This window comes from Bacillus rossius, chromosome 1 (genome assembly GCF_032445375.1).
Source record: "Bacillus rossius redtenbacheri isolate Brsri chromosome 1, Brsri_v3, whole genome shotgun sequence".
Lineage (NCBI taxonomy): Eukaryota > Metazoa > Arthropoda > Insecta > Phasmatodea > Bacillidae > Bacillus > Bacillus rossius.
In genome coordinates, this window is record NC_086330.1 from 151,732,045 (window position 1) to 151,747,692 (window position 15,648).

General features: G+C 34.8%; 1 protein-coding gene across 1 annotated transcript in view; it reads right to left on the reverse strand.

The window, feature by feature from the left end:
* The window catches only part of LOC134546293 (T-complex protein 1 subunit gamma), a 91,285-nt gene that overhangs the window by 53,074 nt on the left and 22,563 nt on the right, over nt 1-15,648 (reverse strand). The window contains exons 5-6 of the mRNA XM_063389012.1: nt 5,010-5,346; nt 4,128-4,286 (exon numbers count right to left, since the gene is read on the reverse strand). Coding sequence (XP_063245082.1) covers nt 4,128-4,286; nt 5,010-5,346 — 496 coding nt within the window. The remainder of the gene's footprint in view (nt 1-4,127; nt 4,287-5,009; nt 5,347-15,648) is intronic.

Genomic DNA, 15,648 nt, shown 5'->3' on the forward strand with positions numbered 1-15,648 from the left:
TTGTTCTGTACACTTGTTCTTGCTCTAAAAAGCCATCAAGGCCTCAAGATGGTATTTCACATCACCATCTAGCTCATTCCTCCAGTGCTGATTGGCCAAGTTTTTTTCATCAATCCCATCCCCTTCTTCAATAAGATGTTTTTCCCTTCATATGCGCTTCTGACACGCCTGGTCATGCCAGCCTCAGTACTTCCACCACAGTCAACCAAATTTTTACCAGCCACAGATTTTTGAAGCCAAACGACTCATTGACAATAATGTCAATAATAATTCCAGTATTCTGACGGGTTGGGTTTAGCAAGACAAGGGATCCTTTCATTATTTCATGCATATAAATATCTACCACATTTATTAAATATTAAATAAGTATTAAAATTAGCTTCTCTGAAATATTTTGTTGCAAATAGTGTATAAGTAAAATTAATTTTTTAAATATATATATATATATATATATATATATATATATAATTTCATCTAGTGAAAAGAGAAAACAAATGTGCTACTTGGAGCTAGGTGACTTGTTTGTAGTTGAATTATGGTTAAGTGGGGTGCTGATGAGTCATGTTAAACACACCATTTGAAGTTGGCATTTGAGTTGTAGCCGCGTCCAAGGCAAATATCTTGGCCCACAGCTGCAGCCAATTGGGAAACACTCCCCTCTCAGGTGAGAGTATTAAAAGACAGGAGAACTTGTAATAACCTCAGTAGGTAACCCTACCCTGATGAGGGCAATAGCAACGTCGACCAAAACGTCTTTAAAGGTATTATATTCGCCTTGGACACGGCTACAACCCAAAAGCCAAGCAACTTCAGACAATGGCCGCGAAAGTCTGCGATCTTTATAAACACACCATTTGTATTCATCTTTGGTGTGACTTGAAACTGTGTGGAGTTATCCTAAAATAGAACTGAGAACTAATTTTTAAGAACCGGAATCGAACTGAGAACTGGGAAAAAACTAGAACCAACACATCACTAACCAGTACATATTATCACTATCATAATTATTAGGGGGCATACCAAATGTACTGGTGTGTCAAATGTAACTTTATGATAGTGACACTACCCAGGAATATAATTAGGAAACTAAAATAGTTATAGTAAAAACAATTACACTATTTAAAATACATCAAAAAACTTGCATTACAATGATTATAATACATTTTCTCCTTAATTCTCAATACCTAGGCTTAGTAGCACAGCATTAGAGCGCACATATGTTACCTCAAGGGACGTGGTTCAAATCTCGTCACCGGAGAAACTTTTCCCTTCCTTTTTTTAGTATGTGACACTATAATATAATAATAAACAACAACAGCAAAAACAACAACAATGTTGAATCAGCTCAATAAGGTTAAGGTTTATTTGTAGAAAATATCTGCCGACTGATTTTAGTAATTTAAGCAAAAATAAATATACAAACATGCACTCAGAGTTATAATTATAATATGTGTTTTAAAATTTTCAGGTTAATATTTAGCAATGCCACAGAAGTATAATTTATAATTTGTGCTGAAACTTCATAAAATAAACTGTTTAGTGAATTTTATAAAAACGGACAGTATTTTAATATAATTCCTTGTTGAAAATGAAGTTGGGGTTTTGGATTTTTCCAAGTCATTTCCATTTTTATCAGAGCAGTTTCTAATAAACTCAGCATCACAAAACTAGCACCTACTGAAAAATCTTATTCAAAGTTTGTATAGTGATTAAATCAACTTAATAAATAAATGTTATGTATTTTTGTTTATCAGTGTAAAAAAAAAACTTGAGGTCTGGAATTCTCACCAGCCACTGAATAACAGGGATACCAACCTCTTCCAGATAATTCCTTACAATTAATGCGGTGTGAGAATGAGCCTTGTCGTGTATTAATGTGAACCAATCGCCCAAAAACCTGCATATGGGACCACATGCTCTTGCACGATCTTTGCGATGTAGCAATGTGCAGTCAGCGATCCTTGTCCACAAGCACCGCCAGTCCGGGACACGCACACAAGCTGGCTCTTGTAGCAGATGTACATGCCGCTCCAAAACATGCATGAGCCACCTCAATATTCCATTGTCCCCTCGATACAAGCTTGTGCAAACCATTTGCCCTGCCTTCAGTACTCTCTCCTTCGCCTGACGTTGCAGAACACACACCCCCTCGTCTCATCCCAGAGGAGCACAGTCCTTCACTGATCAAGAGTCCTATTAAAGTGCTTATGGGCAAACTGCAACTGTTACCTGCGATGCTGTGCCATCAATTTTGGGCCCGTAGCAAGTCTTCAGGCCACAATAATCTTTTCTTGCAAACCTTTTTTCTAACCGTAAAGAGGCTTACTGTTGCCCTGCAAGCTGCGTAAAGCTGCAGAGGCAGCTCAACAGCATTGGAGAAATGTCTGTGCAAAGACGTCAAAACAATACAGTGATTGTCTTGTTCAGATGTGCAGCATCGTCGTCCTGATCGACACCTCCTGATGAAGCTAACAGCCCTTTGAAATCATTGGAAACCTGTTTGGATTGGATGTATTGGCTCAGGGAAACTTACGCTTGAATGTGCCATTTTCGTGATGCACAGCGCAGTTGAAAATTTCCGGTTGTTTTGTGCTGCTATCTGCGTGTGATGGTGGCCAGCAATGTTTACAATTCAGGAAGCGAATTCTAGCAGCAGGCACAAAGTATGTGCGTGATTCGTGTCCCGAAATTTTGTGACTTGAAAAGATAATATTTCATTTATCAGTATATTTTTGACGCACTGCATTATTTTAAAGAAATTTACATTAAATTTCATGCCTGAGTTTCGTATTATAAGTTTATTTGCAACACGAACAACATGAGAACATATGTTGTAACAACCCAGATTACAGCCTTCCTCATGCAATTCAGTAATATGTAATTTTTTGCCATAAATTTTTTTGTCAAATTTCAGGTTAGATGTAAAATTTTTTCCTTTAAAAGTTATTGTAAACGTAATTCTCCGGGTTTATTGTTTTTTTTAAATTCGTAAGTTTATTTTTCTAGTAAATTTTTTGCTGGATTCTTTGTGTGGGAAGGTGTGCTGACGTAATTCTCCTTCGTTTTCCCACGACCGAGGCTTTGTTTCACACGCTAGGCATGTGAGTCACGGTCACGGGAGTGTGAGAAAGAGACAAAATCGTTGTAACGTGGGAACAGAAGTAAGCATTTCGTTGAGCCTTTGTTGCCATGCGCCGTGATTGGCTGAAAATTACGTCAGCGAGCCCAGGACACTGCCCGCACAAAGGGAATGAACCCTGTAAAAAATTAGTCATTGTCCGAGCACCAGGCCGAGCGGTTGTTGTGCGGATGGCGGGCCAAGCAGGCCGTGGCCGGGCGATGGCTGTGTTTTTATATATATATATATATATATATTTTTAGGTATATTTGATTTTTATTTATTCTGTTTGGAATAGTGTAATTTTCACATGAATAAAAAAAACAGGTAATACATCGAACATTGAGTAATAATTTCTTTGTGACCTGCCACATAACCTGTATGTTCCAGTCATCACCTAATTTTGAGCTAGCCGGAGGTGGTGAGTGGTGACAATGTATTCACTCATTACCGAGATAAGATGTTAACACTTTAATGGCAAGTACTGAAAGACTTGCACATATTTTTTTTTTTAATGCATTACATAAGATGCAGTACATTTGTTAGCCGAGCATTAAAATACAATTGAGACTGTAGTCATATTCACCACAAGTCAAAGATTCCACCTCTACACACTAGGACAAACCGAACTGATGCATTACGTATGAGTTCACATCAGGTCAGTTAAGATTGTGCCTAAATGTAGGGGCCTTGCATACAAAGTTCCAATATTCACAGAAATATTAAAGAAATGACCTCAGAAGCAACCAAAACAGTATCCACCCGTTGACTGCCTACAGCACACTTGTTTGAAAAATCGAATCCAAAATTTAACAAAACAAATCAAAAAAAAAAAAAAAAAAAATGAAAAATTTCAAGTAAACAAAGGTTAAAGCAATTTAAATGGCTAATGACCAATTATATGTAATTAAAATAAATACAAATATGTAAAAAATATAGAACATCTAAGCACTGTTATTAAAGTTACGTAAGATGACTAATGACAATAAGAAATTGCAAATGAACTGACCTTCAATAAGTAGTGCTGAGCGAGGTCAGAAATACCCTTCTCAGTGAAAACCACATCTGGCTTGACAGCAATGATCTCCTCACAGATCTTATGCATCTGCTCTTCCTCAAGCTCCAGAATGCGGGTGAAGTCAGTGTCTTTCATGATTTCAATATTCGTCTACAACACAACAGCAAAACAATCAATAAAAAAGGGTCGTTACAAAAACTGAACTCAATCTTTAAAAATTTAGTACTTTTATTTTTCACACAATGTCGACAAACCCTAAAAACTGCACTTTTGATTCAACAATTAAGGAAAAAGTAACAGAAATCACAAGTTCTGCTATATATTTCTTAATTATTCTGTAAACTTAAGCGAAGTAATTATAACACCAGACAAATCATTTAAATCAGTAAAATACAAAAAGTCAAAACATATTTCTTGCTCGTGAACTTGTTGACAGTTAATTTAAACACCAAAAAAAACAAATACAAATGAACGGTGGATGAAATGGATAAAATTGTTGTTATGTACCTAATTTTAAGCACCTTCATAAGAGGAAACAGGCCGCTGTTATAAATACAAGATATGACCCTGAGTGATTGAGATTCAGATCATGAAACTGCAAAACTAGCTGTCGCAAGCTTCCAGCTGATCCAAACACTAAACAGACCTAAGGCAATCTTTCCTGTTTCCCGATTCATAATACTATGGGCTAAAACCCCAATCCTTATATCATTGCGATCCTTCTATTATTGGATACTGCTCATGCGAAGGAACCCACGGCCAAAGAAGTATCGAATCCTGAGTAACCTAGCTGAGAAGTCTCTAATCCAGCCAATGAACAAGTGACACTTGCTGGAGCATGATCGGGATGAGCAAGAGCTGGGATGCACCTACCTGGCTCTCCCCCTTCTTGTACTCTAAGGTGCAGTCCAGAAGCACAATGCGGGGGTTCTCTATGCGCCGCCTCATCTTGGGGTGCGTCACATCCTTGTTGACCATGACGCCCTTGAGGACCGCAGACTCCTCGATGGTGGCCCCCGGGACCTTCTCGACCTTGGCGTAGCGCTTGATGTCTATCTCGCGCCGCCCGCCCTCGTCCACCAGCACCGTCTGGGCAGCGTCGAGGGCGATGGAGGCTGCCAGGTCGGCCCAGCGCCCGATGAACTTAGTCCCCACGCACGACTTGATCACGCCCAGCAGCTTGCCGCGGTCATTCACGTCCAGGACCACGCTACGAGGAACAACCGCCAATGTTGTGCACAACCTCGTGGTTTTAAACATAACATTACAGTCCACTTGCTGCAGAAAAAATTCACAATTTTACTCAAGCTATACAAGGTAGGCAAAGCTGGCACAAGAAAACTTGTGCGATGGTTGATAAACAACATTAATACTATTATAGGTAAATAGAGGTAAAAAAATATCAAAACAATGGCATTTCAATGTGCAATGATTTTTGATCTAGTTTTGCACTTTCATAAATTTTGCATAATATTTTGATCCCTTTAAAATTGTTAAATGACAAGTTCCATTGAATATGCGAAGGAAAACAAAATATTACACGGACTAACGGACTGTATAAATTAAGCATTATTTCAACAAACTTCAAATTAAAAATAGATTTAAGTAACACATAGGTGCATATGTTATTTAACATACTTGTAAAACTTTAATAATGTCAGTAGTTTGACACTAAAACAATTTTTCTTTAATAAGATTAAAACAAGTGTCACACAGCTAAACAATGAAAGAAACAGTAATTTTGGTTTATCAAAAAATATGAAAATGTTATACGAAAGATTTAACCTAATTGTTTTGGGGAACCATCCACTAAACGCACGCCCTGTTTTAAAGATTAGAACAACAAACAAAGAACCAAGAGAATTTTAACAACGCCGGGTTAAAGTTGGTAATATGGGTCCGCGAGTGTTAAAAAAAAAAATCCACATTCATGACAAATTTAACATCTGATTCAACATTTTAAATTGAATAATTTTTTAGAGATTATTAGTTAACAAAAGATCCACCAAGTACATCTCATTCACAAAATATTTAAATGATAAAAAAAAAATTAAAATGTATAAAGCTAAGAATTATTGAGAATTTTGGATTTGTTTTCGGCAACATAGCATAATAATCCCTTTCTGTGAAACAATCTGTAATTAATTATTAATTATGATGAAATTTTTTAGAAATACTTAATTCTTATTTATATAATCAGTTAAATCAACAAAACAAATTTAAAAAATGGTTAAAAAAAATGCATTGCCAGGATTTTTTTTTATTTCCTTACATTTTACTATTTTACACCACTCTTATAGGTCCATATAGTATATCTATTTATTTATTTGATTTTGTTTTATATCAATTTTTCTTCGATTGCAGTGAAGTGTAAAAAAAAAATTTATTTGTAAAGTAAAATCTAATTTTACATACCCGCAATTTACAAATTTACATGATTAACTCTCTTTTACTTGCACCACCATTATTCCATTAGTATTAACTATTAATGCATTAATTTCTCAGTTTATGCGAACGTATTTACTACAACTTAAATTTGCTATAAAGCTGCATTTAATGGCAAACCACCAGAAAAAAGTTTAAACAGAACAATATCAGCTGTGAGATGTAAGATCATCAAATTTTTAAAAAATTAATAGTTGCAAAAACACTGTAAAAAATTTAATATTTTAACTAAGAATGGGCATGTCGTTTCTTCAGCGCTTCGATTCCACGATTCTATCTGGATTCGGAACAGTCACTTCTCAATCCGTAAGGAGGAATTGTGCAATATAAGGAATCATATCATATTTAGAATGATAGATAGTAAGAAATGTTGGTTATTTGTATGTAAAATAGATTCACATAAGTAGATTCTTGCCACAATTGCATATTTTCTGGCCAGTAAGCTCAAAATGTTTACACAACTCGCCTAGCACTAATGTACTAAAAATGTGGTAAATTATTTTAAGGTTAGAACACAACCACTATCTCCTATATTTATCTGCAACACTGTACTAACCAAAGTTAGATTTCTGTACTTGCGCGGAAAACATTTTAAATTCATTTCAATATAAAAGCTTTATTTCATAAATACAACATTAACATAACTTATCTCTCCACTTGTTAAAATATTTCACTTACAACGTTGGCGAGCAATCATGACGCCTTGTTGAAGTAAATAATTTAACACAGGCTGGCAAACCATGTGATTCATTAACATTTAAGATAGTTATGTTTTTTTTTTCAGTCTTTCGTATACTAAAGCTAATTTCACGTGACATATTTGATATTTTTACGTAAATACTTTTAGCTTAAAAGAAGTTAGTTAAAAATAGGATTTACACATAAGTCATTAAATTAAATGCCAAATATTTATTTTTGTGCATAACATAATGCTTCCTATGTGTAAACAAATTTTTGTACAAAATGCACTGTTTTCACGTATGTGTTATTTTATTTGCTGTTACCACGATAGCTTGCCTTATTATTAGTGATGAGTCGAATCCCAATTTTCTTAAATCATAATCTCAAAGAGTGCCTCGAATTGACCTCTCTTATTAGAATCTGGGCCTCAAGGGTCAAAAATTAAATAATACAACAAATAAAAAATTTTAACTTACATCAACTGCTTCTTCATAGCACTTGGTTAGTGAGGTTATTAGCTACATTCGAAATTGGTAATTCCTAATGATTTAATGTATTTCAAATGTAGCTAACCTATACCAACCAACACATTTCACATTATCACATAATATTTATACCTAACTTAGCCATTTGATATAATACATGAGGTATCACAATACCCACTTACAGAATGATTGGACGACATTATCATGGGAAATTTAAAAAAAATTCTTTGTGAGACTCCCGCCACAGAAGCAAGGATTTTCTTCAGAATTGTCATTTTTTTGCAAAAAAAAATGTTTTGGGTTTTAGAAACTATCTAAAAACATATACATAGAATCATCTCTATAACTTTCATAAATTAAACCAAAAAACTTAAAATAATATAATGTTGAAACATTAAGAGACATGGTAGGTACTAAATTTGGCATAACAGTGCAGAACCTACACAATGTGTAAATTTTTAGATGATGTAAGAACTAAAGTAGGTAAATGAAAATTTTGGCATTAGGCTAAATGTATGTTTAACACATTAAAAAATGTCATCACATACCATTAACAATTATTTGTTAGTCTAACCCAAAGGTGGGTAGATCGCAGCTCGCCAGCCACATGCAGCTCTTTTCACAGGATTTTACGGCTCTACAACACACTGCGCTGCTACAGCACAAAAATAAAAGCTGAACAAAATCAAACGGCACAATCACAACGCATGTCCTCAACCTGTGTGCTCGCATCCTACCATCACCCCACCCCGTCTCTGTACTCGTCCAGGTGATTTTATAATAATTAATTAAAATAATTGAGGTTTTTTTGTTTTATCAGTGGAGCACTACTAATGACTACCATATTGATATTATTTTTAATTTATTGTTTTCCTAAGTAGCATTTATTTTTAAGACTTTGTGTTGAATTTTTGAATAAAATATTTTGATTTTATATATATATATATATATATATTATATTCTTAAAACTCCATGTAGATAGAGAAAATACTTTTTGTGGCTCTCTAAAAAAAAAACTTCATATTTGGCTCATCTCACTCAAATGTCTGCAGACCCCTGGTCTAACCTATAACATTTTTAAAATGTTAAGCGTAAACAAACGATAAGATAGGTTAATGCAGTATTACTTTTCCTTTTTTTTGGGACATTTATTAAAAACAAAGTTTTTCTCCAGTTTAAAAAATGAACTTCTGGGTCACATCCAGTAATAAAAGAAAGTTAGTTACAAACAGGTATAAATATAAAATTCAAAGCAGCTTCTCTTGTAAATAAAGCCATCTTGATTTTTCACTAAATAACCAAAGATATGAAGATACAAGATGTACAACTCTGTGTCATGCACACAACACAAACAGCAATGTATCACATTTGTGGGGTTATAGATAAAATCAATGGGTGCTGTAGCAGAAAAAAATTCTACGTTTGGGATATTAAACAGAAATAGGTACTTTGTTATTGAAATTTGTTTCCGCTTGACTGTCAACCATTAACAATAAACCAAAACTTATATGAAGCAAACACAAAACTTATGAAAATTTTTGTAACAAGACTTGAGTCTTTCAGTTTTATATCTCTTACCTTTAAACATAATATCTGCCTCTGTATGTTTGTGCTCGCAAAACTCGAAACGTAGTTGAGCGATTGACTTGAAATTTTGACACAACATTGCATTTCAATACGCAAATCATTTTACAGTTAAAATTAATAAATAATAATTCCAGAAATTTTTTGGGAAGTCTGTCATTTTCAAACTAAGAAGTACAAATTTGGATATTATGGTGTTCAGCTAGAAATAAACATATTAGGCCCTAACATATATGGGTCTGAGCATTTATGAAAAAGGAAAAAAATATGCATAGGTTTTCAAAAGAATTTTTTATAAATTTTATTCACATTCTGCTAATGAACAGTTTAGAACTTAATAAATTATCACTGGGAGGTATAACAAGAAAATAGATTAGAATCTACACGGAATGAATATATTCTTGTAATGTGTGCGTGACAAAAGAAAAAAAAATTACTTTTAACACCATTTTTTGTTTTTGTTTGCCATAATACATATTTTACGAATTAGCTCACAAAAAGACATTGGAAGCATTTGATGATACATTGAAAGATTTGAGAAATAGTCAGGTACAATTTGGTACAGCATTGATGTTATTATCCTGTGACTTCAGGCAAATGCTTCCAGTTATACTTCACTCAACACCAGCTGATGAATTAAATGCCTGTTGGAAATATTCAACTTTAGCAGAGTCAATAAAATGCATTTAACAAATATTAGAGTTCAGCTTCATACCGATCCAACAGCTGACACATTTCCAAGACAATTACTTGAGGTCAATAACGGCACTGTACCTAAAAAAATCCAGGAACAGGAAAAATCACGGTCTCATCTAATTTTTACAATATCGTGAATTCAAAAGTATAATTAGTAGACAAGGTTTTCCAAAGCATCTAAACAAATTACTAAATCACACATGGTTAAGCAGAAGAGCCATCTAGCAGCTAAAAATGTTGACATATTGATATGAGCATCATCATTCTAAACAGAATCGCAGGAAAAACAGTGACATACCAATCCATTGAATCCGTAATACACCAAAGTGAGGTATTTAATTTTCCAACAAAATTTCTTAATTCACTCAATGTAACCGGATTACGTCACACATTCTGAATTTGAAAATTAGAGTGCCATTTATATTACAGTGAAATTCCGTTACAACGTACTTCAGAATAACGTATCTTTCAGTTCAACGTATGATTTTAAATTCCCGCTCAAAACACCAATGTAAACAATGTAAAAATATTTCACTTTAACAATAAAAACGTATCCCACCTTTCAATACAACGATCATTCTTTTCCAGTTATCAGGAAAATTTTACATAATAGTTACCGAGTTTGCGCAGGGGTTATTTAATATAAATGTACATCATGATTAATTTTTATCACTTTCAAGAATCGTTAACAAGTATAAAACGTAAACAAACATTGTATCAACGATTCATAGAATCATAGTACAGTATAACGCGCCATTCGTCCTCCTCCATGGATCACACACTTAGTGCACGAGACGATATAAACAATCTATTGCTCTCTCGCCCCTCTTCAAGACAATTTTTTTATCTGTGCCATCTTTTGTTTATTAATAGAGCACGTTTTAAAAGTTTATATTAACGCAGATACAAACGTTAAATAAAAATTATATTTTAACTTGTTATATACAAAATAGAAAATCAAATAATGTTAATTTGTGCAGGTTAATTTTTGAACTGTTTGGTGTCACAACATGGCCAACACGCTCGAATTGTTTTGCCATGAAGGTCAGAATGTTGCTTGGCACAGCCATGCTTGCGACGCGCGCCTACTAGTGCGGAACTATGGTTATCTATGGATGAGAGGTTTGTTTACGTTTGACGTGGCACGAGGCAAACAATATTGTTGATTGAATATTTTAATCAGGATGGATGGCCAAAAAGATAAAAAGAAATGCAAGCAGTTTACTTTGAAGGAAAAAGTGGAAATTTTAAAAGAAGTTGACGAAGGCAGGAAAAATGCAGATGTGGCACGGTCGTTTGGTTTGGTGCCCACTACACTGTCAACAATAGTAAAAGTTCACGAAAAAATTATTAAACTGTATGAACAGTCATCTTTATCTGCTGGTCGCAAGAGACATCGCCTAGGAGATGATGAGGGAATTCTATCCAAATAAATGTACATATCTGCAAAATAGTTTAACCCATTTGTCAATTTTTGTTCGACCGATATAAAATAAATTTTGTATACAGTACAACCCGGTTATAACATTCCCGTTTGTAACATTTTCCCGCCTATAACATCATAATTTCATAGTCCCGTCATTTCTCCATTTAATACAATGCTTTAATTTCCCGCCGGTAACAATATTAAAATTTCTACATTCCCGCCTTTAACGTTCAAATTTTCTTTGATAACTGCCACAATTTTCAGTATCCCTTCCTTCAAAGCCATTTTTTAGAGCGAAACCATAGCTAAAAAATACAGCATGCATACACAAACATCAGATGTTTACATTTGTGTAGTTCACCATAGATGTGGTACACACGCACTCCACAACTTGCACCAGATCGACTATCAATATGGCGTCCTGTTCGCGCTCGTTAGCCTATGACTCGTTATACTTATGATGCACATTTTGTGCACTGATACATGGTCGGAAACAGTGCTACTGTATTCTATGGTGCTGGTTTTTGTTTCAATGTTTCAAAGTTTTAACACCTTGAGATGGTTAAATGTTCTATGGATATATTCACGGCTTTTGTTTGTGGTTAACCTTTACCGTTATTTTTTTTTTCACTTATTGTTGCCGACCTCCGTAGCGTAGTCGGATGCACACCGGCTTACGGTGCGAGGGGTTCTGGGTTCGAATCCCGGGTAAGGCATGGGTGTAAAATTTACATAATGATAATTGATTACCAATGATGAGTGCACTACGATACAATGACCCAATTTACATACTGAGATTTGATTGATTGATAAAGATATGATAACGATTCGAATCAGGACACATTACCCTATGGCTGCTGGCACATCCGCTGAAGGCCACACAAAAAAAAAAAAAAACTTACTTATTGTAGTCACGGTCGTATTTCATTAAAATACGCCGTATTGAAATTTTATTCAGATTATTGTACGGCTATGATGGCTGATAAATATAAGCGAAAATCATATTCTGTAGCTGAAAAAAATACAGTTTATTAACCAAGTGGACAGGAACCCCAACAAAACGTGTGTTGCGATTGCAAAAGAGTTGAATATTTCTGTTTTGACTCTGAACTTTATCGTACAAAATCGTGAAAAATGTTTTGGCTGAAAGTGTAGGTACATCTGTAAAGGTAAAAAAAAAAATTAGAAACGGGAAACACGAAGACGTTGATGACAAGCTGTTGGAATGGTTCAAGCAAGTGCGGGAATCAAGTGTTCCTATAAATGGAAATATTTTATGACAAAAGGCAGAGGAAATAGCTTTGAAGTTAAGAGTTGAAGGTTTGAAAGCTACAAATTGTTGGATCGATAGATTCAAAAAAAGAACTGGGATTGTTTATCGTGCCATAAGTGGGGAGGGTGCCACACTGTAAACACTTGGAAAAATGATGTCTTGCCGAGTTTGTTACGCAGTTATGAAGAAAGGGACATCTTAAACTTAGATGAATGTGCATTATTTTTCAATTTGTTACCAGACAAAACCTTCTCATTCAAAGGTGAAAAATGCACTGGTGGCAAAAGAAGCAAAGAGTGGATCACAGTTTTACTTGGTGCTAACATGGATCGCACAGAAAAGTTACCTCCATTGGTAATTGGAAAAGCAGCAAAGCCGAGATGTTTTAAGAATGTCAAAACCTTGCCTTGTAGGTATGACTACAACAAAAACGCATGGATGACTTGCAAGATTTTCGAGCAGTACCTCCACTTTCTTGATGCTAAGATGGGGCTCAGAAACAGGAAGATTTTGGTTTTTGTGGACCACTGTGCTGTGCATCCTCCAAATGTTAGTTTGAGAAATATCAGACTAGAATTTTTGCCTGCGAACAGTAGTTCTTGCCTTCAACGTCTAGATAAGAGCATCATTAATGTTTTTAAGATGGGTTTCAGGAAGCGGTTGTGCCACAAAGTTCTTCGATTTGTAGAGGCCAAGAAATCTATCAAAAAGATTAATATTCTGGATGCCATGCACTTTTTGTCTGCTTCGTGGGATGCTGTTTTGCCTACGACAGTTGCCAACTGTTTTCGGAAAGCAGGTTTCCAGAAAACAGTGACAACGGATACAAATGCTGTGGATGTACTGAACGAAGACGACTCTCCAGCTGCAGATGACATTCCATCTACAGACCTGCTAACTATACATAACTCTCCAACTGCAGATGAATGGGCAATGTTGCAGACTGTCTGCAATTTCCAGGGCAGTTATGAAGAGTATATTGTGGTTGATGACAATCTACAAGCTTGTCAAACTCTGACAAGTGACATCTCAGATCAAGATGAGCATGAAGATGAGGATGGCAAAGATGACGAAGATGCTGAGCCTGAAGTTGTACCTACACAACTTAAAGCCTACGAAGCTGTAACTACTTTGAAAAAATTTGTTGGTGCACAAAACAATACACCTGACAGTATTATGAGCTCTGTGTGGCATATTGAGGATTACTTAGTGAAAGTTGCTAAAACAAACAGTAAACAAACTAAAATCACCAATTATTTTTCAAAGTAACTGTAGTAGGTGAATCACAAGCAGCTGGAATTTCATTCCAAGTTATGTTATGTTTAAAACATTTTTTCTTTAGGATATTATTAGGTATTATCTATAAGTAAAATTAACCAATTTTCCACTCTATTGCTGTACTTAGTGTATTACTCCTGTACTTTGTGTTGTTTTACCTATACTCTTTAATTTAATCAATCCACGCGTAATTTATACAAAGTAAAGATGTAATTTTATGATTTCCTGCTTATAAATTTTTTTTAAGTTGGTCCCTTGGAGAATGTTATAACAGGGTTGTACTGTAGGCCTAGAATTTAGGCTACTGTATTAAGTTCTGTAATTTTTTTAAAATTCTTGTTTTACAAATATTTTCTTCCAAGCTAATGTAACATTTGATCCCCTACTACTTTATTTTTAAAAATTCAAAAATACTAAGTTTTAAAGGTAACTTTCAGAATAAAGAACTTTCATTACTAAGTAGTATAAAAGTTGAGGCTTTATTGATGTACTTTATAACGAGATTCTACTGTACTACGAATCAACGATAAGCCAAAGTTATGCAATGGCATATGATTAGTAGCTAAAAAAAGGATGAACAATCTAATTGAAGTAACAATTTTGATTGGACCTCATAAAGGTGAAGATGTATTACTTCTATGAATACAATTCATTCCGACCGACATCACATTAGAGTTCAAATGGCTTCAATTTCCAATACACCTGAGTTCGCTATGACTATCAATAAAGAGCAAGGGCAATCTTTGCAAGTGTGCGGTTTGAATTTAGAAAACGAACGCTTCTCTCCTGGGCAATTATAGATTGCATGCTCAAGAGTCGGTATGTTTATGAAGAAAATGTACGAACAAAAAATGTAGTCCATCCACTGTCTTTAAAATAGGGAAAAAAATTTAAGCGGGGAAAAAAAAAATTTTTTTTCTTCCTTTCCTTTTATTCCACAACATAGTCAAAGCAATGCAAAACAGGGTATTAAATTTAATAATGAGTTTCCTCGGTGAATCTATGTTCACTAGAATATTTTGATTTACTTCCCTATTCACTTCATTTCAGACTGAGCCACAGCGAAGAGTGGCCGGGTTAGCAAGTAAATCATAAATGTGGTTGTTAGCGGATTACAGGGCCCTTATTAAAATAATTTTATAAAACAATGTAACCAATTCCTGTAAATGTAATGTCTTTGTACATGCTCAGCAATGATAGCTGTACAATATAATTTTTTGGAAAGGCAGTTGGTGGCACTCTATTTCCAAACATAGCAACAATAACGATTGTACATTTTTTCTATTTCTAAACCTAAAGTTGAAAATTGTTATGTTTGATTTTAATAAAACTGCACAAAAATCTGAAATTAATTTAATGTATTTTCAAAGACCAAAAATTATGTAAGAAAATCTAACCATAAAAAGGGAATACAGTAGAATCTCGTTATAGCGAGCACGGTAATAGCGAGAATACGGCTATAACGAGGTATTTTTGAGGAATTTACGGCGTCATCGCTTGAAGCGCGCTTTTTTTATTTGTTTCCTTTATCTCCACCCCTCTCGCTCGCCACTAGACATCTTGCCGTTGACGCCTGTCACATTATTCAGCCGTGCAGTCGCCACCTAAGTGCGTGGCTTTGAAAATAGAATCCCATCCTTTCTT